The sequence below is a fragment of the Camponotus floridanus genome, unplaced genomic scaffold (assembly GCF_003227725.1).
Source record: "Camponotus floridanus strain SB8 unplaced genomic scaffold, Cflo_v7.5 scaffold90, whole genome shotgun sequence".
Classification (NCBI taxonomy): Eukaryota; Metazoa; Arthropoda; class Insecta; order Hymenoptera; family Formicidae; genus Camponotus; species Camponotus floridanus.
In genome coordinates this window covers 373540-400112 of record NW_020229861.1, presented here as the reverse complement: position 1 = coordinate 400112, position 26573 = coordinate 373540, and the positions used below count along the sequence as shown (strand labels likewise).

The following is a 26573-nucleotide window of genomic DNA, read 5'->3' as shown; positions in this document are numbered from 1 at the left end:
GCGTACAGTAACGGCATTTTGAACAAATTTCACATTAAATTGAGAGTGGAATAGGCCTATGGAGGAAACCACCATAAAAAAAGCGCATCATGCTATTTACCGCAAGGTGATATGGAAATGATAACGCATCATTTTCTGGCCACTAAAAGGACGGGTGATTTTTCGGCGCAGTATTGCGATATATCGCACGCCACCATCATGTTTCAAAGATCGATCCGCCCGTTTTGTCGCGCGCTTCTATTCACGCAGATTGGACGATCTTCTTTAATTAATTTTTCATTAATTATTGCGAATATCGCAAAATAGTATAGGTTCCTCCTTCTTAATTTGAGCCAATCTACCTTCACACTTTGGGAATCTGAAAATTTTCCTGACACCCTGTATAATGTACGTGAAAATACATTTATGTATAAAATCTTAAAATAATGTTATTTACTTTGTTAAAAATGTAAATACTATAGCTTGTAAATTATATGACTTGGCAAATACTTTTAAGCGATAATGTTAGTAGTAGTATATATTAGTACGATACCTTTGCCATCATACATCAATAATCGTCAATAATTAATTCAAGGCAAATTGTCTGTTGATTCCCACGATTTTTGATCTCGTTCACTGAAAGAAAATTTCACTTTATCGCTTTCGTATTAGAAACATTCACTTATTTGATAAATGATGCACATAATGCGATATTTTCTCAATTTAGTAATTTATTAGTATTCTCACAAGATATCTCGTGGGCATAGAAATTGATTTTAATAAAACTTTGCACACATATAAAGGAATGAATAAATTTAGAAATTTTCAATTAGTGCTAAAAAACAATTCTAATAAGAGAAATATCAGACATTATTCCCTCTGATTTTATTGAGTCTGACATATATCAAGAAACATAGCTGTGTTTCGTACTAATTAATCGAGTATTGTATTAGTTAATCGAAACTTAGATTTGAATTGTGTATGTGATGAAAGTGTCTTTATTTTTCTTCTACGTATTCTATAATATTAAGCAAAGACATTACGAAAATTTTAATATAAAAATTTTCTTCTAAAAAGCTTACTATCATTATAAATGTTCTAAAGAGAAATATTACATTGTTCTTTTTCAGACAATATATATTACATTGCTTTTTTAACTTTTACATTGCTTGAACATAAAATGATGCTAACGTCGTTCGCAATAAAAGGTAATCTATAATAAATTATATATTGACCATATATAATATATCGTATATTGATCAATCTTATTGCTATGTTCAATATTTATTTAATACGTAGGGCAACAATAAATACTTTTATCTTATAAATCTAATAATTATATTTTATTAAATTCCTTTTGCTGTGGCGAATGTAGAACGCGCGTGATAGACGGCACATATTTAGCCATGACCGTTATAAATGGCAAAACTTTTTGCTGTCGCGCATCGCGTATCAGTTACTAATATGAAGATATTTAAATAATGATAATATAAATACTGAGCACTTAAAGGCGCTAACAACACCACCCACACGGAACATGACATCCATTGGAAGTCCATATGACCTCCATACCTTCATGCGACCTCTATCTCCACGATGGATGTTTAATGTCTTCTTCTTCTTCCGTTAATGGCACCGGGCGTTTCAATCTTTTCCCATGCTATCAATCTGGATGTTCAATGGATCTCTCAATAGAAATCCATATTATCTCCATGATAGATGTCGTTTGTAAATCCATCATGGATGTTCATTAGACGTCGGTTATGGATGTATAATAGATATGTACACATTTCTCTTAACATTAAGTAAAAATGTAATTTCTAAGTATTATTTAAAATTCTCACCTAGTATTTTGAGAAAACCTAGTATATTGAAAATTTGTAGTATTCTATATTTTATTTTTAACATTTTAAAAATTTTTATACAAAATTTAAATTTTTATTAAAAACTTTTAATATCTCTATAATTAACAAAATTTTAATACTAAAAAAAATTCAATACTAAAAAGATTTTCTTTGACAATAAAATTTTTTTATATAAATTATAATATATGTTAATTATTATATTAGAAAATAGAAAACATTTAATTTTTTAATTAAAACTAAAGATAGCTAAATTTATTATACATTTCATATATTGTATTTCGTAAAATTATGGTAATTCTTGTTAATATAATTATTTAAAAAAAAATAAATAAAATACATTAAACAATTTTCATCTAAACAAATTACGTTTTTTATTAATTATTTTTCCTAATATTTGTAAATATTATTTTTTGTTACTTTATCTTATATCTCACTAATAATTATAGTCAGTGAAAGTAAAATTTCATTGTAAAATCAGTAATTGCGCTAGTTCGTTCGTTTACCGCTGTGGTGCATTATTTTTTTCGTATTTGAGCTTTAGTTATGAGAATTATATAAAGCAAAAGGCGACAGATTAAATTAAAAGTATTACTTCGATCTAATTTGTGATACAGTTTCAATAGAGGAATTTTAGATTAACCCTTTAAGGACGGAACGGACACTTTTTTTACATCATTTTCGACACTAAATCTATATATGAAAATGACTCGTGAAAAATTTGTGAAACAATGATTTTGAAAGCTTAGAATCTTAGCTTTCAGATACCGTTGTCAGATTTGACCTATAAAATTCTTGAAAAAAGTTACAGGAAATTTTTTGAAAAAAAACACGAATTTTTTCAGATTCTGTCTCAGATATTTCATGTTTTGAGCTCGAAAAAGGTCTTTGAAAGGCAATCACGCTTAAGAGTGTCATGTGTATCTATGCTAAAAAACCTTGTAGCGTAATTTCAAAAATTCAAGATGGCGGACTCAAGATGGCGGTTCAGAATTGAAAACATCGTGAAAAATGCATTTTTCTTCGATTTTTCGATGTGTATCTCGCTCAATCTTGTAAATAACTTTAAATTTTCGACTTTTTGACCTTGAAAATCAATATTAGTAATATTAAACGTAAAAACAAGTAAATATATTTAAAAATAGCTCTAAATAAAGCTTGTGAGGCATGTTTATGGACGTGTACGCTTATTTATCATACGTATACAAGAATTTTCGTCAATGTAAAAAAAATATAAATATATATGTGTATATATGTGTAATATATATGTATAGATAATGTGTGTTGTAATTTTAATACATAATATATACACATATTCAACACTCTCAGTTATACGTGTATTTTATACATATGATTGAGTATACCGTAATAATAAATATATTTTATTGAAATTTATTCTCTTAAAATTCATTGCGAGTCTACATTTAGAGGCAAAATTTTTTTCATTATTTCTAATAGTTCTAGTCGGCTTATCTGACAAAAACTTTTAAGAAACATTACCTACAGTTTTTTGGCTATTTTATGAAAAACATCAATCACGATATCAATCATTGTAAGTTTTAGAAGTATTGCAATACATACTTATATTTGTAGCTTCCGCCACTTTAATTTCAATAAAATATATTTATTATTACGGTATACTCAATTATATGTATAAAATACACGTATAACTGAGAGTGTTGAATATGTATATATTATGTATAAAATTACAACATACATTATCTGCACATATATATTACACATATATATACACATATATATTTATATTTTTTTTACATTGTCGAAAATTCTCGTATACGTATGATAAATAAGCGTACACGTCCATAAACATGCCCCACAAACTTTATTTAGAGCTATTTTTAAATATATTTATTTGTTTTTACGTTTAATATTACTAATATTGATTTTCAAGGTCAAAAAGTCGAAAATTTAAAATTATTTACAAGATTAAGCGAGATACACATCGAAAAATCGAAGAAAAATGCATTTTTCACAATTTTTTCAACTTTGAATCGCCATCTTGAGTCCGCCATCTTGAATTTTTGAAATTACGCTAAAGTTTTTTAGCATAGATACACATGACACTCTTAAGCGTGATTGCGATCTTTTCAAAGACCTTTTTCGATCTCAAAACATGAAATATCTGAGACAGAATCTGAAAAAATTCGTGTTTTTTTTTTCAAAAAATCTCCTGTAACTTTTTTCAAAAATTTTATAGGTCAAATCCGACAACGATATCCGAAAGCTGAGATTCTAAGATTTTCAAAATCATTGTTTCACAAATTTTTTACGAGTCATTTTTATATATAGATTTAGTGCCGAAAATGATGTAAAAAAGTGTCCGTTCCGTCTTTAAAAGATTAAATCGATTTTATAAATTGGACAAGTAAATCTCCGGCCAATAAAATGATCCGTTCATTATCTATTTAAGATGCATGTTCAATACGCATCTAAATATAAATAAAATTTTTAATTTTATACAAAGTAAATAAATTATAATTTAATATTATTGATTAAAACAATCAATATTACTAATACTTTTAGTGAAATATTATTACAGATTGTGTATGAATGTGTGTATGTTGTGCCGGAAGCGGCACGGGATGTGGGGTGCAGTCGGAAGATATAGAATATCTTAGGCCGCCGAAGGATCAGGAGCCGGGGATTCGGCTGCGTTTAATAATTTAATGTGTTTTCTGTTTTAATTATACCTTGTGTTTTAATCTTTAGAATATACATCAATTCCTATAGGAGCCTTTCTTATTGTTGCTGATATAATTGAGTCTTTCCGCCTTGTCCTTCATCTTCGATTATAACCGTCAAAATAGTTTGTTTATAATACGTGATTGGTTCGCACTTAATACTAGTTCCACTTGCTGTACGACTGATCGCCGTGCTCTTGCGGTGGTTCGTATTTAAACCCTTGATTTGGGAGGTTTTTTTGAGAGGAGATCGCTTAATAACATGGCCAAACAGGGTCATAGTACGGTCAAGTTGCAAACGAAGATGATTTAGTGTCGAAATCCTTCACACTTCCGCGTTTTCGACGAATCCGTGCGTGGTTCGCTGAGTGATTTTATGAAATGAATGCTCGATATCGCATTTAATAATATTTTATGCTAACGTTTAATATTTTAATTATGTACAGGTTATAGTCTGTGAGACTCTAACAATGAATGCATTATTTTATTAATTTCATTAGAAAGCAAACGTTTAACGAATAAAAGAAGAAAACATATTTTACGTTAAACGGTTTTTAAACGCTTTTTTTGTATCAGAAAAGAAAAGTATCTCTTAATGTTTTTCAAGTAGACATTTTAAACAATCAGAAATGTTTTCAAGAATCAGTTATAAAACGTTTCAAAGAAATTTATGGAATATTTGTGAAACGTTTTTGAAATAAATATGTGCTATCTGGGACTCTAATTAATGTCTATATGATGTCCATATGACATTCAGAGACGAATTTTTATAACCTCTAGTTAATGTCAATATGACATCCATATGACATCTATGAGTACGTCTAATGGATGTCAAATGGAAGTAAGAAATGCGGAACTGTGGATCTCTAATAAACGTTTATAAGAAATTTCATGATCTAATAGAGGTTTCGAACCTCTATGATGGATGTCTAATGGACATCCATTAGAGGTTTTTGTTCCGTGTGGGCATGTAGGTGATAACACTTGAACGCCTTAAGAAGATCCCTCATTGAACGAATTTTTACACATACAGCGGGAGTGCCTCGTTTGACCACGTTGAGATTGATTACAGCCAATTATATCGACCAGTCAGAGAGTTCTATTTTGAATTGGCTAATTGACGACGTAGTCAATCGGATGGCATCCCGACATAGCGCTCTAACTCCTCATCCCATCTCTCTCTCTCTCTCTCTCTCTCTCTCTCTCTCTCTCTCTCTCTCTCTCTCTCTCTCTCTCTCTCTCTCTCTCTCTCTCTCTCTCTCTCTCTCTCTCTCTCTCTCTCTCTCTCTCTCCCCCTCCCCCCTCCCTCCCTCACTCACTCACTCACTCACTCACTCACTCACTCACTCCCTCCCTCCCTCCCTCTCCCCCTTTCACTCTCTATCTCATTATTTATAAAGAAGGTACACTGCTTTTTCCACTTTTCAACATTTCAGGTACATACAGGCGAACATTTTTGGGCAGGTACCATTCTTTTAATTGGACTACTAAATTCAATTTTCACACTTCCATAAGTTTTTACTGCATAGTCCGCTATTGGGTATGCTATTATTTTATGCATACAAACTACAAACATTTATACAATACTAATATCTTTACAAAGTGATAGCTTTAGACGTCATGTTGATCTAAGAGGTCGATGAATAAATATATAATTTTATATTTTTTTTCTTTCTCAGTATATAATCGGCTTCCCCGTGTCCGTTTGCAACTTTACTTCAACCGTAGAAAAGGAATTTTAATTCTATGCAGTCAATAAAAAATGGCAAATGTCCAAAAATTACAGTGTTTTGTCGATAAAACAGATAGATTTAAGGATCCCCTTCTGGGGAGGCGCCAACAGTATAAAATTATCAAAATTTTAAAACGCCTAAAGGCGCCTATAGCAGTGAAAGAGTTAAATATAACTATTAGAATTAACACAACAAACACATATATAGCAAACACAAGAAAAATGTTGGAGATTATATTATCGATAAATAAGGATCTCAAAATGTTTATTTCTTGATTAACTAATTATCTTAGATGGTGCTAGTGGCGACATTCTTTAGCATTTCCAGCGAGCGCGCATGATATCCTTGTATAACCCATGCTTTTTTTTGTTGTTCGCGTTCACATCTAGAAGAACCTCTGCGATTGTTATATTTTCTATTTCTTTCCGTGTACTCAAGAAGTATTTCATTTTATAACAATGTAATCTAATGTCTCTGTTAATATCAATAAAATACATAATATTTCATTAAAAGAGAGAGAGCATGCGTGCGTGCGTACGTATGTAGTGTGTGTAATTGTGTTCAATATTTTTTTAACCGTTTTTAAAAATCTTCCAAACTACTAAAAAATTTCCATACACGATAAGCAATCATTCTGAAAAATTCCTTTTAACATTTTATATTTGCATTTTATTATATTTGCATTTTATATTTGCATTTTATACAGAATTAGGTAGATCCTTTACTTCATTATATTTTCGCGGCAAAATTAAATTTTTATTGGTTAGGTTCTTCCAATCAATTTCATATGTATTTCATATGTACATCTGATGATAGTGAAACTTTTATACTTGAGTTTAGATCTGATTTTTGAAAAGCTTCAACATAGTGTCATTCTTTATATATTGTACTCACACAAAAATTACATATATACATAACATACATACATATATATACATATTATATATACAGGGTGGCCCACGTAAAGGGTTACAATTTATATCTCGAAAACAAAGCAATTTAGAGAAAAATGTTTCAGACAAAAGTTATATGGTTTCAAGAGGGACATAAGATGGTGCTATTAGTTTAACCTTGAAGAGTCACCTAAAGGTAATTTTAATGGAAATTTTTATATATTTTTTTTTTTTATTCCTTTTTATATTATTTTTTTTAATACTTTCCGAGTTATGAGGCTTGAATCATTCTTATTTTACATATGTAATATATTAGTAAATATTCATTTTTCGATTATTTGTTAATATTTTATTACAAAATAATAAAATAATTTAAAAAAACATAGTTGTTTCGAAGAAAAAATATGTAATTGTTAATTGGAAATTACATATTTTTTCTTAAAAATGACCGTGTGTTTTCTTTACACCAATTGATTCCTCATTATTTTGTACATAAAAGTATTAAAGCAAGATAATCGAAAAATGAATATTTTACTAGATATATTACGGTATATTATGTAAAATTAAGGAATGACTTCAAGCCTCATAACTCGGAAAGTACTTAATGAAAACTAACTTAATTATAGTGTTTTGGAAAGCTCTCGAGATGAACTATAAGAACGTGCAAAAGCATAAAGAATGTACCATTTAAAAAGTTAGATGTGATCTTCACGTGACCTTCAGGTGACTCTTCAATGTCAAACTAATGACACCATCTTATGTCCCCCTTCAAGTCATATAACTTTTGTCTGAAACATTTTTTTCTACAATCAAAATTAAAAAAGTTATGAGGATGAAACTTTTAAAATGAAACACCCTGTATATACAGGGTGTCCCATTTTAAGTGTCCACCCCAAATATCTCTCATTTTTTATTTTAGAGAAAAATGGTTCAGACATGTATGGTTTTGAGGGGGCCATAAAATGGTACCAATGATTTGAGCTTGAAGAGTTATTTGAAAGTCACGTGAAGGTTACCTCAATTTTTTTAAATGGCACCCCTTATTTTTTATTACATATTCTTGTAGCTGACCTCGAGAATTTTCCAAAACACTACAATCAAATGTTTTTTCGTGAAGTACTTTTCGAGTTATAAAGCTCCAAATTTACAAAATTTTGATAAAAATACAAAATATTTCGTAAAACATTCACTTTCCGATAGTCTTATCTTACATGATCCAGTCAGTCAAGGCAAGATCCGAGCATGATCCAGCCAGTCAAGGCAGAATCTTCTTTTGTGTACAATTACTTTAAGTTCAAAAACTTGGCCATTTACTTGTATGCATAGCTCTAGTCTATGGTGAAAGTCGTCCCTAACTTTTTCAAGAACACCTACTAATATTTCTGCAAGCCTGTCTGATCCGGTTTTTCATATTTTCAACGGTTGTAGGCTTTTGCGAATAAACTATATCTCTAATGTAGCCCCAGAAATAAAAATCTAGGGGCGTCAAGTCGGGTGATCTTGGGGGCCATTCTTGAACTCGGCTGCCCATACCAATCCATCTATTCGGGAATCTATTGTTTAAATATTGTGTAACGAGAGATTCGAGATCTATGAGCCGGTGCTCCATCTTATTGGAACCACATTCGTCTGAGTAAATCATTGTCGACATGTCTCAAGAGATTGGGCAGGTCATCTTGAAGAAATCTTAGATAGATTGCCGCATTGAGATTTTCTTCAAAAAAATATGGACCAACAATAACATCTCCCAGGATGCCTGCCCAAATGTTAATGGACATTGCCGTTGGAACTCTTGGCTTCTCTGCCAATGTGGATTAGCATCTGAATAATAATGGCAGTTATGTCTATTAACGCCTCCTCTGTTACAAAACGTAGCTTCATCAGAAAAAAGCATATCAGCAATGAACCGGGGATTTTGTTGGATTTGATCTCGAGCCCAGTTACAAAAACATACACGGCGTTGGTAGTCCCTCTCTTCCAATTGCTGAGTTAGATGAATGTGATATGGGTGAAACTTGTTGAGCTTGAGCACACGATTGGCTGTTGATTTAGATATATCGTGTTGCCTCTCAATTTGTCTCGTAGAGATTTGAGGATTCAAAGCAACGGCACCTATAACAGTCAATGATGTGACTTCATCAGGGCCCGATTTTCGCCGGTTTCTTCTAAGAAAACCCTGTTCAGCTCTGTCGCAGAGTCTTTTTATTACTTTTCTATCAGGATGGCATCTGTCTGGAAATCTTTCAGCATAAAGCCTTTCTGCTGCCGAGTAATTATTCCTGGCCTCACCCAAAATGCGAATCATGTCCATAATTTCATTTGGTGGATAAGCAGTCATAATTATAAAGAAAAAAAGCGCCAAAATACCAAAAATTCCTGTCTTATCAAAAAAAAGTCAATGGATAATAATATGCGTCTGTCTGAGACTTCGCCAAAATACCGAAAGTTGCCCAAGTAAGAAATTTGAAACAAGCTTCTTGATATTTGTTTCATTAAAAGAATTGACAATTGCACTTTCACAATTGTTACAGTTCATTGATTATCAGGCAATATAGGATCTCGCCTTGACTGGCTGGATCATGCTCGGATCTTGCCTTGACTGGCTGGATCATGTAAGATAAAACTATTGGAAAGTGAATGTTTTACGAAACATTTTGTATTTTTATCAAAATTTTGTAAATTTGGAGCTTTATAAAAAAATACTTCACGAAAAGACATTTGATTATAGTGTTTTGGAAAGTTCTCGAGGTCAGCTATAAGAATATGTAATAAAAAATAAGTGGTGCCATTTAAAAAAATTGAGGTAACCTTCACGTGACCTTCAAATGACTCTTCAAGGTCAAATCAATGGTACAATCTTATGGCCCCCTCCAAACCATACAAAACATGTCTGAACCATTTTTCTCTAAAATAAAAAACGAGAGAGATATTTGGAGTAGACACTTAAAATGGGACACCCTGTATATATACAGGGTCTACCAAAAGTGTGGAAACCCCTAAATATCTCGGAAAATATACGTTTTACAGAAAAGTGTTTCCAACAAAAGTTGTAGGGTTTAAGAAGATCTATATACTGATTCTATCAGTTTGACCTTGGATGGCGTCGTCAAGGTCAGGTCAAGGTCACATTGACTTTTTTAAATGACACCCCCTACATTTGATTGCATATTCTTATAGCTTAATTCAAGAGCTTTCCAAAACACTATAATAATGTTCATTTTTATTAAGTACTTTGCGAGTTATGAGGGTTGAAATAATTTCTTAATTTTACATAAACCATAAAATATCTAGTAAACCATTCATTTTTCGATTATCTTACCTTCATACTTTTATGTACAAATTAATGAGAGGAATCAATTGGTGTAAAGAAAACACATAGTTGTTTCTAAGAAAAAATATGTAATTTGCAATTAACAATTCCATATTTTTTCTTAAAAACAACTGTATGTTTTCTTTACACCAATTGATTCCTTTCATTATTTTGTACATAAAAGTATGAAGGTAAGATAATCGAAAAATGAATGGTTTACTAGATATTTTATGGTTTATGTAAAATTAAGAAATTATTTCAACCCTCATAACTCGCAAAGTACTTAATAAAAATGAACATTATTATAGTGTTTTGGAAAGCTCTTGAATTAAGCTATAAGAATATGCAATCAAATGTAGGGGGTGTCATTTAAAAAAGTCAATGTGACCTTGACCTGACCTTGACGACGCCATCCAAGGTCAAACTGATAGAATCAGTATATAGATCTTCTTAAACCTTACAACTTTTGTTGGAAACACTTTTCTGTAAAACGTATATTTTCCGAGATATTTAGGGGTTTCCACACTTTTGGTAGACCCTGTATATATGTGTGTGTATATATATATATATATATATATATATATATATATATATACATAAAACGATGTTGTTTTTCTTGCATGTAATGTAATCATATTCATTTTAATATATGCTAATAATTAGAAAGAAGGAACTGTTGTTTCTTCTTTGCGCTCCAACTACTGCGCTGTGACATTAATTTATCAAATTTGATTTAATTTTAATTAAGATATTATTAAATATAAAAATTTCTATTTTTTACTACTTGCTAGTAAATAATTTAATATTACATTGAACATTTTATATAAAATTAATTATAATAGTGTTAAAACATAATAGTTCTTTAAAATGATTACCTAGTCACAAATTTTGTTTTCACTCCTACCGAGCTTGCGCGATAACTGTCGACATGTGAAGCGTCGTTTATGAAACTGTCGCAAATATCGTTCCACGTCGTTTAAGCCTCATTTAAGCTAGTTCTGATAATAAGAGTCGCTCTGGGATCATCATGCTTGATTTTACGAACCCCAAGCAAGAGGAAATTAACAATATGTTATCTTTACATAGTTTCTTTGTTATTTTTTTAAGGCAAACAACAAGAAATAGAAGAAATTGCAATTTACATAATATATTAGAAAAGAAAACAAATTTTTTGGATAAAAAACTATTGTTTATTTTGTCGAAAATCAAAATATATCATAATATATCAGAATACATCTTTTCCGTATCAATATTATACGGAGATGCTAACCAATGCATAAATGGATTTGTGCAGATTTTTAGGATGATCTCATCAAGCGACGCAATAGCATCGCGATGCCAAGTACATAAAAAACCGCATTCCATGTTAAGAGTCATTGTTTTCGGATATGTCGAGATGCTATCAAGTAGCTTATCTGAAGTAGCTTTTACATAAAATAAACTTTTGATTAAAATACCTCATGATTAATACACCTCAGAAATTAAAACCGTAACCAAAAACCTAACAGCACTTTCCAAACAATGTAAATTCAAGTTTTTAATTGCGACTAGCTTGACTAAAATTGGCATGGTCAATTTTGAAGTATGATAATCGTATACCAGAATTGTAACAATTTTTCTCTCGTTTCAATTTTTCAATTTTCAAACTCACGTATATGCCTGCACACATATGCATACAAAGCTATTTTAATAATATATTCGCAACGATTCGTTACGATTTATAATAAAGATTTGTTCGTAACATTTATAAAATATGAGCCATTTTTTAGCCAGTCAGAACTGTCATTCAAATAATCATTTTTATTTGCATCGATGCATCGATTATTTGATCTTTTACTTGAAAAGAAATATAATATATATATTATAATATATATAATATATATTATAATAAATATTATATATATATATATATATATATATATATATATATACAGGGTGTCCTAGACCACCCGTTACTCCTTTTCTTTCAAAAACTAAGCATTTTAGAGAAAAACGTTTTCAACAAAAATTGTATGGTTTTGAGTGGAACATAAGATGGTGTCATTGTTTTGATCTTGGATAGTATCGTTAAGGTCAGGTCAAGGACACCTTTAATTTCTTGAATGGAACCACCTATTTTTTATTACATATTCTTATAGCTTATGTCGAGAGCTTTCCAAAACACTATAATAAAGTATTTTTTCATTGAGTACTTTTCCAGTTATGAGGCTTAAAATAATATCTTAATTTTACATAAACCATAAAATATCTAGTAAAATATTAACTTTTTTATTATCTTACCTTAATACTTTTATGTACAAAATATATATATATATATATATATATATATATATATATATAATCATATTTATTTATATTATTATATTTATATTTATTTATATTTATTATTAATATTTCTAAGTTATTAAAATTAATATCCTAATATTACAAAACATATTATTAATTAATATTTGAAAATTGACTAATTTTTAATGTAATTTAATTAAATGTAGGCTCTTAGTGCTCGTTACTTAATTATCATGTTGTTTAAATATATAGAGCCGAATTATATACCAATTTATTTAGAACTACACGTTGAGCTAATTATCGTGTTCTCATTATTTCCACCGATTAATAAAAACGTACAGGAGAAGTGTCGGTGTGGGGCTGAATAGCTCAGTGGTAAGAGCAGTCGCCCGGCAAGCGAAAGACTCGGGTTCGATTCCCGATTCAGCGACTTCGCCCCGATATTTTTCCTGTCTACATCTCTCCAGAGGGGTAAAGGGGGTGTTATAGAAGTCTCAAACCAAGAGAATCTATAACTTGGCATATGTGCATATGTGTCTTAAAAATTTTTCGCGAACAATTAATGTTCGTAATAATTTACGCATTTCCATCCGCGTTTTGTAGGCTCTTAGTGCTCGTTACTTAATTATCATGTTGTAATTTAATTACTTTTTTTCATTTTCTTTCAATCATTCTTATTTTTTCTCAATCATTTCCATTTGCTTCATTCTTTCTATACAATATTCTTTCTTTTTTTCATATTCTGTTATTCTTTTTCAATCCTTTTCACTTTTTCTCATTTTATATAACAGTGCTGGGATTTATTTGCAACTTTCGGCCAGATTTCTTAGCTTATACCTACTGTTCCCCTCTTACCGCTCGCGCTTTAGCGATCGCGTCACCGCACAGTAGAAGAAAAAGTACCTTTTGTGGACAAAATTCAGCTGACAATCGAATTCTTGACGGATTTAAAAATTTTTTTTTTAATTTGTTGGAAATTGCATAGGCTTTAAATGCTATATGCGTAAATTTTGATTACGACCTAAATTAAAAATGGCGGATCCAATAAAGTGAGCATAAATATCAAAATTTCGTAACAAAATATGCATGTGTTTATGCAAAGATGTTATTATGTATTTATAGTTGATAATTATGAATCTACAGTTGAAAAAATGGCGGATCCAAAATGGCGGAAAATTTTTTACAAATAGTCGAATTCTCATAAAAATTAGTTTCTAATGGATTTTCGGGATCGCTGAATTTGAGAATAAAATGACAAAATTTAAGAAGGCAAATCTAATGAATATTTATGATAAGATAGTCGTCGATCACTTATTTTATAAGGAATTATGTAGTTCATTAAGGAAACCAGCAGAATTACTCAAACATCGTACTTATGAAATTGAACAACACGAACTATAAAGGATTATTTATAAATTTTTTGTTTAAACTGACTTACAAAAATTAATCTATTATGAGTAGCCATTTTCTATTATAAGACGGTAAAAAATTATTAAGCAGTTTATTTTTAATCTGTTCAAGTTAATTCTCATCGTACTTGTACGCTTCTCTAATTTTGTGGATTAATATATCTATATTCTTTGTGTTTTTTGGTATTATTCCATATACAGAAACACAAAAATTCCTATCTCTGTAAAATCCATCGTAATGCAATGCAAATTTAATGAAAAATAATGTGATCCTTTATCGAAAAATGTGCAGAGAACTGTATAATATTGAAAAATATGTATATGCATTTGAATCGCGCTTACAAGTCTGTCCGCTATGTGGCGTGCGACGGAAATAGTTACTCGCTTGACAATTTATTTATGGAAAATATAAATACAGAAATACATTTCGACGCGTAGGATTGTAAAAAAAGATGAATAAAGATTTTCCGCAGATTTCAGTCTTCTATACTTGTCTCTGCACAATTCTTAGCTATTTTTCGATAAAAAATCACATTATTATTTTTCATTAAATTTGCATTACATTATGATGGATTTTACAGTGAGACAGAAACTTTTGTGTTTCTGAATATGGAATAATATCGAAAAAGACAAAGAGAAGATAGATGTATTAATCGACAAAATTATAAAAAAATACAATTACGATCAGGACCAACTTAAACAGATTAAAAAAAAACTACTTAATAACTTTGTATCGTCTTATAATAGAAATGGAACATGGCTACTCGTAATAGATTAACTTTTATAAGTCAGTTTAAACGATTTATAAATAATCTTTTTATAGTTCATCTTGTTTCAACTTCACATGCACAATGTCCGAGTAATTTTGCCAGTTTCTCAAATGAATTACATAATTCTTTATAAAATAAGCGTGGTCGACGACATTTATTTTATCAAGAAGGTTCAGTTAGACAAAACTAAAAAGAGACGCATTCAAGAACTTCTCGAAAAATACAGAGATAAAGAGATAACACGGGCAGCTGATTCTTTGCCTTCCAATTCTATTAATCAGCATGTTTCTGAAAAGAAAATTGAAAAAACTGAAAGATATATAAACGGTCCTTTAACTATATACATAGACTTAGAAATAACAAGGGATAAGTATGAAAAACTGCGTATGCACAATGAAAATTTGCACGGAGACAAGTTATATCCTCCTTATGAAAACATTAGGAAAGCAAAAAGAAAATGTTATCCAAAAGACATTATTGTAACAGAAAATGGAGCGAGTGTCAAGCTGCAATCACTATTAGACCATACTGTGCATAGAATATTTTTAACATTAGATAAAGAAACGTTACAAGCATTGAACAATAATGAATTGTTTTATATGGGAAATGGAGCATGGATGGTACTTCCAGTCAACAAACTACAAGACAACATGGTCAGAACAAAAAAAAGTTTCCGTGAATAATCGATCAAACGACAGTGATAATAATGCATCTGATGATAACGATGCATATGAAGAAAACTTATTTGATAGAGTATTTATTATTTCATTCGTTCCTATTCATTTAATAGCTAATAATGTTGTTGTGTGGCTAAATGAGCAGCCATCCTCGACCAGATATTGCTGGCTTAAATTTGAATTCATAAAAGAAAGTGCTATGAATACTTTAAATGAATACAAATTTTATGACGAAGAAATTGATAAACTTGCTACAACACATATAATTATTGTAGACAGAACATATGAAGTCACGTACAATCTTAATTACACTGATTGATGGTAAGACGTGCAATGTTTTAACTAATCAGAAGTCTTCAAGCTGTAATGTGTGTAAGGTTAATCTAAGCAAAATTAATAATATATCATTTATTAAAAATTTGCCATGTAATGAAGATAGTTACAAATTTGAGCTTTTTACTCTACACTGCTGGATCCGTTTTATGGAGTGTTTATTACATATTGTCTACAATTTAAATTTCAAAAAATCGTATGCAACGAAAGATAATAAAATTAAAAAAAAAAATGAATAAAAAATCTTTGAAATTTAAACTTTCCATAGCAGTAGACGTAGTAAACCAAGGTTATGGAACAACAAATACTGGTAATGTAGCTAGATGTTTTTTCTCACATCCTCAAATTTGTAGCTGAAATGAGCTGGATTAAAAGAGAATTTAATAATAAGATTCAGAGATATTTTGCAAGCACTTGCTAGTAGATGTAAAATTGACTGCATTAAGTTTAAAGAATATTGTACTGGGACAGCTAAATTATATATACAGTTTTACTCCTGGTACAATATGTCCGTCTGTACATAAAGTTTTAATTCATGGTCACGAGATAATTAGAGCATGAGATGTATCAATTGATAGACTATCAGAAAAAGCACAAGAAGCAACAAATAAGGTATTTAGAAATGCTCGTACAAATAACAGTAGAATGTGTTCACATAAAGCCAGTACATAATGCATCTTCTAATTTCCTTTGATCATTGATCAGTAACATCAAAATAAAACGAGATAAAAAAAGTACAGAATCTGAAGGTGCAAAATCATTATTAATTAATTATAAGAAAAAATGTTTTAATTCAAACATAACTCACAAAAAATGTGAAGAATTATGTACAGATGTAAATTAATTTTTGTTTATTATTTTAAAGTAAAAAATATAAAATGTAACAAAAAATATTAAAAAATATTAAAAACAAAAAAAATATATATAAAGGGTGTCACTTAATTGGTGCCCACTACTATTTATATAGCAATATTCCTCGTGAAAAACAGAGTCGAAAAGTCCTGAACCATTTTTTTCTATAATAAAAAAAATTTGAAACCATTTTTTTTCTATAATGCGAAAAACTTTATTTTGCATTAAAAACCATATTTCTTCCGTTAAAAGCGTTTCCTTAAAGAAAATTTCATCAAGAAGACTAAAGGTGTTTATTGACGCAACTTTATTCAATAATTACCGCTTTATTAAGCATTATAGAGAAAAATGGTTCAAGACTTTTCGACTTAATTTTCCACTAGGAATATCGTTATATAAATAGTGGGCGCCAATTAAGTGACACTCTGTATATAAAAATTAAAAAAACAACTCTTTTTATGACTGATACCTTAACGTTGATGAAAGAGCTTATTTATTGTTTCATGATATGCACTTATATAATATTCATATTATAAAGCAATAGAACAAAAGTCAGTTTTTATAGAAAAAAGATCCATGCTTTCTGAAAAAAGATAGTTAAAGAAATACTTTTTTCTATTAAATTTATATGCTAAAATAATTATGATTAAAATTAATTAAATTTAATTTATTGTTTAAATAACATAAATATGTTTGTAACGTAAATAAAAATTCCTTTATACTTTTTTTTTAATTTAAAGATACGTTTTAACCAAAAAATATTTTTATTTTAATTTTGATGCAAATCCAGATACTTCTAACTTTTTGAATATGGAAGTTCAGTTTAAAAAATCTAACCTTTAGATTCATATAATCAATAATCATAAAATTACAACCTTATTACAACCAAACGTCCACAGGTCTCTAACCCACCAATATGTATGGAAAATGGAGCATGGGCAAAAAACAATGCAGACAAGGCCGAATTATTTGCAAAACACTTGGAAAAAGTATTTACCTCTAATCCTATAATAAATCTATACGAGAAAGAAAAAGAAATTCTCCAATATTTTGACACGAAATGTCAGCATGAGGCAAAGATAAATAAATTCCATTAAAGAAGTAAAAAAAGTTATCTTAACGGACCTGAACATTAAGAAAAGCCGAGGATACGACTTAATAACCGGCAAAATCCTAAAAGAACTCCCTGACGTGGGTTTCAAATTTTTGACCCAACTCTATAACGCTGTCTTAAGAAACAACTTCTTTCCCCTACAGTGGAAAGTTGCGAAAATCATACTGATACCCAAACCAGGGAAAAATCCTGAGTTGGTCACGTCATATCGTCCAATAAGTCTACTGCCAATCGTATCTAAGAGTCTCGAAAAGCTACTCCTCAAAAGGCTTCTGCCAATTATCGATAAGGATAACTTGATACCAAACTACCAATTCGGATTCCGGCAACAACACTCCACGATCAAACAAGTCCATAAGATAATCAACAAAATTCACCACAGTTTTGAACACAAACTACTATACTCAACGGTTTTTCTTGCCCAAGCGTTCGATAGAGTTTGGCATACCGGTCTTTTCTATAAAATAAAAAAATACTTGCCAGGTAGCTTTTATCCAATTCTCAAATCATATCTTGAAGATAGATATTTCCAAGTAAACTTCCAAGACACAATAACAAACTTTCACCAAATAAAAGTTGCGTACCACAAGGCAGTGTCCTTGGTCCAATTTTATACCTACTGTTCACGAGTGATCTTCCTATAATATCTCAAATAACAGTTGCTACATACGCTGATAATACTGCCATCTTAGTTACTAGTGAAAACCCTGTAATTGCCTCTCAACTTCTACAATCGAACCTTAATAGAATACAAAATGGCTAATGAAATGGCGTATCAAAATCAACGAATCCAAATGTGTATACATAACATTTACGACAAAGAAAGATTACTGCCCACTAAGCTACTATAACCCTAAATAATCACATTATCCCGCAATCTAACGAAATTAAATATTTAGACATTTACCTGAATCGCCGTTTAGCCTGGCAAAAACACATATTCACTAAGCGTAAACAACTAGGGCTTAAGCTTAGAAACAATAGAACTTATATACATGGAAGAGGAATAGCCTGTATTTCGTATAGCCAAAATTGTCCTTAACATCTGTGCGACAAGGACAGATAGAGCCTGACTTTTGTTCGCTATGCGCACGCGCGTCACCGAACGACGCTTGCGCGTATATAAGGTTAGACATAAACATCTGTTATGGCCAAGCGAGGATAACGTGTTTGGACAACTGAACTGTTAGCGAAATGGGCAAATATTGTTTGTTGTGCGGTAATCTGACAAACAACAAAACTGTATCTTATCACAGGTAAGACAATTTAAGTGTCTTTTTATAGATTATATGCGTTTCAAAATATGTTTCCTGTAAATGAAATATGTATAGCATAAAAATAAAACGTTTATATATAATGTTATTTCTTTACAGATTTCCGAAAGATAAGGACATTAGAAAAAAATGGCTATCTTTCTGTGGAATCAAGGAAGAAGTCCTTAATACCGCAACTTTCTTATGCTCACAGCATTTCAAGAAAGAAGATTTAAAACAAAAATCAAATAGCTTTAGTTTAAATACTGGATCAATACCATCCATTTATGATATAAAGAAAAAAAAGAAAAGGTAACTTTTTAGAGTTTTGAATAAAAATAGTTATTAATGTTTATCTGTGTCTGACTTTGTAATTCTCGGAATTGCTATACAGTTTGCCCAAGATACATTTAATGACAATTACATAATTTTATTCTTTGAAGTAACGTGATTCATTTCATTAGGGACATAATATATAGATTTATAAGAAATATACTTGGTTCTTTAATAAGACACAATGTTTAATGGTCAATTATCTGAGTAGTGACTGCCACAAATCTTTCTTCATTTTCAAGATCATAGAACAACATCTCTAACACATTCCATATATATATATGCATTCACTTTAAAAGTGTTATCTGTAATTGTAGATCAAATACAACAGATGAAAATTGCCCAACTACCAGCTCTCAATGAAAGCACAAGAATTGGATGAAATTGAGTCCGTTATAGTAAATTAATACATTTTAAAAATCAATGATGTACGGCGTTAATGTCGGGAACGCACGTTGCGTGGCTTATGTATTTATGACTGTATGTATTCATAACTCATAACTAAGTTTACTCTGTAATAATTATATTAATAAAACATTTTCTTTCTGTATACAATATATTATATAATTTCTATTATTTATTTATCGTATTCTTTATCGTATCTTATCTTTATCTTTAGAAATATTTATATTAACAAAATATTTATTTTTTTATATTAACACAATATTTTTGTAATTATACTACTGTATACAGTGCGCAAGCGTCATTCGGTGACGCGCGTGCGCATAGCGAACAAAAGTCAGGCTCTATCTGTCCTTGTCGCACAGATGTTAAGGACAGTTTCGGCTAGGCTATTCCTCTTCCATGTATATAAGTTCTATTTTAGAAACATGTATTGGCTAATCGGGCCAAAATCTAAACTTTCAGTAGAAAATAAGCTCCTGCTGTACAAATCTATAATAAAACCGATATAGACCTACGGTATACAAATCTGGGGATCAGCAGCCAAGTCTAATATTGAAATTCTTCAACGTTTCCAATCTAAAATACTGAGAATGATAACAAACGCTCCATGGTTCACGGCAAATGAAGAAATACACAAGGATTTAGCTATTCCAAATGTCAACGAGAAAATCATAAAACACTGTACAAACTACCGTGACCGGCTGACTACTCATCCAAACTCCCTCGCTACAAATCTCATGAGGAAGACAAAGAAAGCACGTAGACTCAAACGGAAAATGCCTTGCGATCTAATTACCTAACCTAATCTAACCAATGATTATCCCGCTATCACTAATTTAAACTACAGCAGACTTACTGTATATATGTTTAAATTTGTTTATAGGAATGAGTCATAGGACACATCTTCTTTCATGTTACTTTACCAAGTCACTCCAATTTACTAAATGTCCTGATGGACAGATTGTAAAATGTTCTGGGATCCAAAAAAAAAAATTACAACCAGTCTTCATGAAAATCGAATAACTTTTTCTTTCTTTAGCTAAAATTGAATTCGCCTTCTTGAATTTTGTCATTTTATTCTCAGATTCAGGAATCGCGAAAATCCATTAAAAATTGATTTTCATGAGAATCCGGCTATTTGTAAAAAGTTTTCCGCCATCTTGGATCCGCCATTTTTTCAACTGCAGATTTATTATCGACTACAAACACATAATAATACCTTTGCATAAATACATGCACATTTTGTTACGAATTTATTCGCAATCGTATAGTTTCGATATTTATGCCCACTTTAAATCCGCCATTTTTAATTTAGGACGTAATCAAAATTTACACATATAACATTTAAAGCCTATGCAATTTTTAAAAAATAACAAATTAGAAAAAAAATTTTTTTAAATCCGTTAAGAATTCGATTGTCGGCTGAATTTTGTCCACAAAAGGTGCTTTTTCCTCTACTGTGGTGCCGGACGCTCGTAACTATGGAACGCTCAGGAACGTGCGCGTCACAAATGTAATGTGGCAATCTATCTTAGTTCTATTTATTATTTATTAATAATAAAAATAATTATTTTATTATTAATTACGTTTCAAAATACAAATATTTTAAATTGTTACAGAATATATACGTAATTAATAATAGAATAATTATTTTTGTTATTAATAAACAATAAAGAAAACTTAGATAGATTGTCACATTACATTTGTGACACGCACGTTCCTGAGCGTTCTTTAGTTACGAGCGTCCGGCGGTGTGGTAGCTAAAACGCAAGCGGTAAGAGGGGAACAGTAGGCGTAAGATAAGAAATCTGGCCGAAATTTGCAAATAAATCCCAGCACTGCTATATGTATAATAATCTCAATATACAAGATGTCCTAAACATTCTATTACGTACTTGTGAAAAGGTAGAGCGCAGTAAATTAAATAAAGAAGTCCCAAATCATTTAAGGATTTTTGCAATAATAATAGAAATATTAATTATTAAAATCGGACGAATGAGAGAAGTGCTCGACCGCTTAAGCTATAGCAGGGCCCGTGTCAGACATTGCCTGTTGGCGCGCGGCGAGATAGCGCGCCGCTACCCGTAGTTATCGCCATCGCCATTTTCACGTATATTATTACATTCTTACACCACTGTAACTCGATATTAGGCGCGCGATAAAGCGGTGGGCGAAGCTTATTCATCAACGTAACACTAAAGCGCCGCGCATCGCCATCATGTTTTGGAGAGCGTCCATCTGCTGCTTCCCGTCACGCCTAAGTCGAGTTACAGTGGAACGACCTTTCTCGTCGCACGCTTCTAGTCATGCATATTGGCCGATCTTTTTTAATTAATCTCTCGAAATTTTACGTGGTTTTTGCAAAATAATAGACATTTTAGTTTAGAAGACCTTTCGCTGCGTGCCTACACACTCATCGCTCCTTCTCTCCCCAATCACCGTTTCGCCGCGCGCCGCCATTATATTACAGTGAGACTACCTTCACGCACTTCTAGCCTCGCGCATTGGCCGATCTTTTTTAATTAATTTTTCGTTAATTATTGCGAATATTGCAAAATAGTATAGTACTTTCCTTCTTAATTTGCCAATCTACCTTCACACTTCGGGACTGCAAAAATGTTCCTGACATCCTGTATTTGTTGCAATGATTTAACACCTCCGATGATGATCCAATTCTTGATTAAATCTGATTTTTTAACCCCTATACATCCTGCACGCATTCAAGCTTAGGAGCAAAATGTTTGTTTTCTTAATATTTTTGATACGCTTTACACACTGATATAAATTATCAATGGTAGCCTCAATTCAGGACACAGTTGTTTATTATCAATGGGAATTTTCTTTATATTGCAATGACAAAAACATATTTGATTGTTACAGGATAACCTGTATAACTTGCAACAATTTTCATGTATTATATTTTAAAATTAATAAAATATTATATTTCGTCATTAATAGTAGTTTGTATTATATTATTTATATTACTTAATTGGTATAAGTGCCAAATTATTTTATTTTAAATATTTATTTAATTTCACATCTTTTTATTTTTTATCGAATCTCTTAATTTAATACATAATCATTGATACTTGTATATTTTGATCAATTAAAAAGAACATCTTGTAATATATCAGCAGCTCCAAGAGCTCCACATTCTCAATTATTAAAGAAAAAGAGAGTTCAAAAAAGAAGATTACTTGTATATTTGGGGATATTAATTTCAAGCTCGCGTTTACTTTTTTCTTTTTTGATCAATACTACTTGCTTTCAAAATATGTAAACTTTCTTTTAACATCTTGTCGCTTAAAATAGTAATAAAAAATTAAATTATTAAAATCACTCATTAAAAAATATAAAAATTATATCATAGACAATTTATAGTTTTATTGTATAACAATAAATAACATAATATTTAATTAAATAATCTATCAATCTTTCTTTGTCGAGAAATCAATGATGTCGAGAAATTCATGAAGACGTGTAATAATAAAAAAAGCATAAAAATCAAAATAAAATTCTATGCTTAAAAATAAATTAATTCAGTAGTACATAAAACATAAAATCAAATTTGAAATAAATAAAGTTTTAACAATAAAATAATTATATTTTAAAAATTATACTATTTTATTCAGATTAAGATATAAACAAATGTTAATCAGTTTTTTCTTTTATAATACATATCAAAATCAAAGTCATTAAACAGTATACATATACCTATTAATATAAATAAATGTTGTATAAGTTTAATATCATTATATTCTATCAATATATGATAGATTTTTAATAAATTTTTTAAAAATTGCTATTTTTAAGTGCTCAACATTTTTTTACATCAAGTAATAATTTTAATTATTTCATTTTATACACTACTTCAAAATTAAAAGAAAATAATGTGGTTTATAAAATTAATTGTAAGGACTGTGACGCTTCTTATGTGGGACAGACAAAGAGTCAGACTAGATTAAGGGAACATAAAAATAATGTTAGCCAGTCTTTCAACCATCGGTCATCACTGACCACATTATTAATAAAAATCATTCCATAGGATGGGACGAAATTAAAATACTTGACCATGAGCCCCATTACTTTAAAAGATTGATCTCGGAAATGATTTTTATCAAAAAACAAAAAAATGGATTAAATAAAATTGAGGACTTATTAGCTTTAAATAATTATTAGCTTTAAATAATATGTATTTTCTGTTATTGGATTTCTTATGATGGTTTGTCTCACATTGTACTTGTTGTTTTTGGTCTATTTATATTGCGGTGAGAATAATGTATCTTCTCATTGTCTTACTGTCTGCCGTTGTCGCAACAATGTTTTTTAATTTTAATACTAAGACTCGAATCTGTGTGGAGGTTTCAAATTTTAGGAGATTTGGTAAGATTTTTTACTAATGATTTACTTTAATTGTAACGGTTCTTTATTTTTCGCGCAATTTTTTCTTTATTCATTCTTTTATGTTTTGTGTATCTATGTTTTGTGTTCTATGTATGTAATTTTTACCAGAAACCAAGCTGTTACACAACACACGTTGACTTCCTATATTCGAGATGCAATCACCATATTTTGAATTTTAACACTTCGTGACTGAAGAAATGCAAGTAAGCATCGAAACGTCTCACTTTTAGTCGCTCTCTTAATAAATGCGACTTATCGACATTTTTCTACTTTTTTGTTTTTTTTTATCATCCGCAGTTTAGTTCGTATTAGGCTGATTATTGTATCTATGACTTTTTAATTTTTAATTATTTCTTTTATATTCCAGACTTGCATTGTCTCTATATTTATTACACAATATCACTAAGTTTTTTTATTAAAAGTCGGTTATAAAGTAAATATTTGCTAAAATAATAATAAATTTTTCAAATAAAATCTAAAATGTTTCATTAATGTTAAAATTACACAATATAAATTAATTTGATTATAGTGCATTTTATTTTATATAATTTCATTAATTGTTATTTGGAAAGGGAAAGAGAGAAAAAGAGAGATACAGAGAGAGAGAGAGAAAAAGAGAGAGAGGGGATATCATTTTAAAGTGTGTGTAACATACAATTTTATTTTCACTAATTACTTTTCTTACCTTTTGTGTACTTTCTTTCAACAAAGAAATGAAGATAATATGCAGAAAGAGAGAGAGAGAGAACTTACTTCCAATTCACACACTATTTCTTAATGATATTTATATAAGTATATATACATTTATACATATATGTAATTATGTCTTTGATACATATCAGTATTGCATTACTCGTATCGATATAAAATTTTGAAGATTTATCTCGAACAATCACACAAATCACGCGCAACAAGAAATATGATTTCGCAAGCAGAATCACGAGGCATCTAACTATGAGGATAAGCGAAACGGCACTTATCAACATGAAGGAAATCGTTCAATGCCGTCATACAGATGACACGCGATCGATTTGTTCTGTTCAAGGAAATACATGGTCAACATGTACTGATATAATTAGACTATCCATAAAACGAGACAAACAACTCACAATTCATAGAAGTAACATGATATTCTACGATTGCACAGAGCAAAATCTATGCAACATCGATAAAAACATTCCATGAAATTGCATGTAAATTTTGATAATATCAGCAATTAATAAATATTAATAATTAATAAAAAAATGCTGTTACATATCCCCTTGAAACATATTTTTAATATTAACTAATATATAATATTTTTAATATTAATTTATTATCAACTTCTAATAATAATATATAAGTAATATATATATATATATATATATATATATATATATGTATATATATATGTATATATATATATTATTAATATATATATATATATATATATATATATATATATATATATAGGTATATATATACATACAGGGTGTCCCTGAGCATGTGCTCACTCACTTGTAAAAAGATAGAGCGCAGTAAATTAAATAAAGAAATCCTATTCTATGTAACGATTTTTGTAATAATAACAATCGAAATATTAATTATTGAAATCGGACGAATGAGAGAAGCGTTCGAGCGCTCGAGCTATAACACGGCCACTGTGTCAGACATTTCCTGCCAGCACGCGGTGTCATCAAACATCATTTTTTGCATGTTTCTGATTTTTATCATCATATATCTTTGCAATTAAGTCTTAAATTAAAACTCAACTACAGTAAACTCTATTTAAAATTAATCAAAGAATGTGGTTTTGTTAATATTTTATTTCTACAAAGCTTCGAAAAAACCCTTATTTCCAATCACTTATAATTCTAAAATTATTAGTGCCTCGACATTTTTGTTGAGGAAAAATCGTCTTCAGATGATCCCAGGAATCTGTCTTTGAAAGATGACGGAAAATAACTGGGACACCCTCTGTATGTATATATATACAGTGTTTGCTGTACATAATTTCAAAATTATCTAGATAAAGATAAAGATAAAAATCCGTAAATTTATCTTAGATGAGATAAAGATGATTTTGCTTTTACTTAATTTAGATGAAAGATGAGATGATTATTTGCGATAATCTAGATAATTATCTAGATATTTTTGTTTATTTTATAAGACTATAAATATTTGTAAAAACTGTGACGCAGATTATAAATGGGATATTAAAATCATAAACACATATTCTTTCTCTTTTCCTAAAGAATATTTAAATAATAACAAAAAGA

At 30.0% G+C, this 26573-nt stretch overlaps 2 protein-coding genes across 6 annotated transcripts in view; one reads left to right on the top strand and one right to left on the bottom strand.

Moving 5' to 3' along the window:
• The window catches only part of LOC105248600 (ammonium transporter Rh type A), a 120234-nt gene extending 95125 nt beyond the window's left edge, over nucleotides 1–25109 (bottom strand). For 2 of the 5 annotated variants that reach the window (XM_025414886.1, XM_025414892.1), the window contains exons 1-2: nucleotides 11355–11417; nucleotides 533–615 (exon numbers count right to left, since the gene is read on the bottom strand). In XM_025414886.1, coding sequence (XP_025270671.1) covers nucleotides 533–544 — 12 coding nt within the window. In that variant the 5' untranslated portion in view covers nucleotides 545–615; nucleotides 11355–11417. Of the gene's footprint in view, nucleotides 1–100; nucleotides 359–532; nucleotides 616–11354; nucleotides 11418–25000 lie in introns of those variants that run through there. The other 3 variants (XM_025414888.1, XM_025414889.1, XM_025414887.1) reach the window with 3 other exon arrangements.
• Nucleotides 19009–20013, top strand: LOC112639792 (THAP domain-containing protein 6). Its single transcript, XM_025414893.1, has 3 exons — nucleotides 19009–19176; nucleotides 19294–19485; nucleotides 19824–20013. The coding sequence occupies exons 1-3, from the start codon at nucleotides 19115–19117 to the stop codon at nucleotides 19867–19869; spliced, it is 300 nt and encodes a 99-aa protein (XP_025270678.1). The 5' UTR covers nucleotides 19009–19114; the 3' UTR covers nucleotides 19870–20013.
• Nucleotides 25110–26573: the final 1464 nt, after the last annotated feature.

Bases quoted from the DNA above. Each gene is read 5' to 3' on its own strand.
- LOC112639792 (XM_025414893.1), top strand. From the start codon at position 19,115: ATGGGCAAATATTGTTTGTTGTGCGGTAATCTGACAAACAACAAAACT. The intron at 19,177-19,293 runs GTAAGACAATTT...ATTTCTTTACAG, and splicing joins AAAACTGTATCTTATCACAG to ATTTCCGAAAGATAAGGACA. The intron at 19,486-19,823 runs GTAACTTTTTAG...CTGTAATTGTAG, and splicing joins ATAAAGAAAAAAAAGAAAAG to ATCAAATACAACAGATGAAA.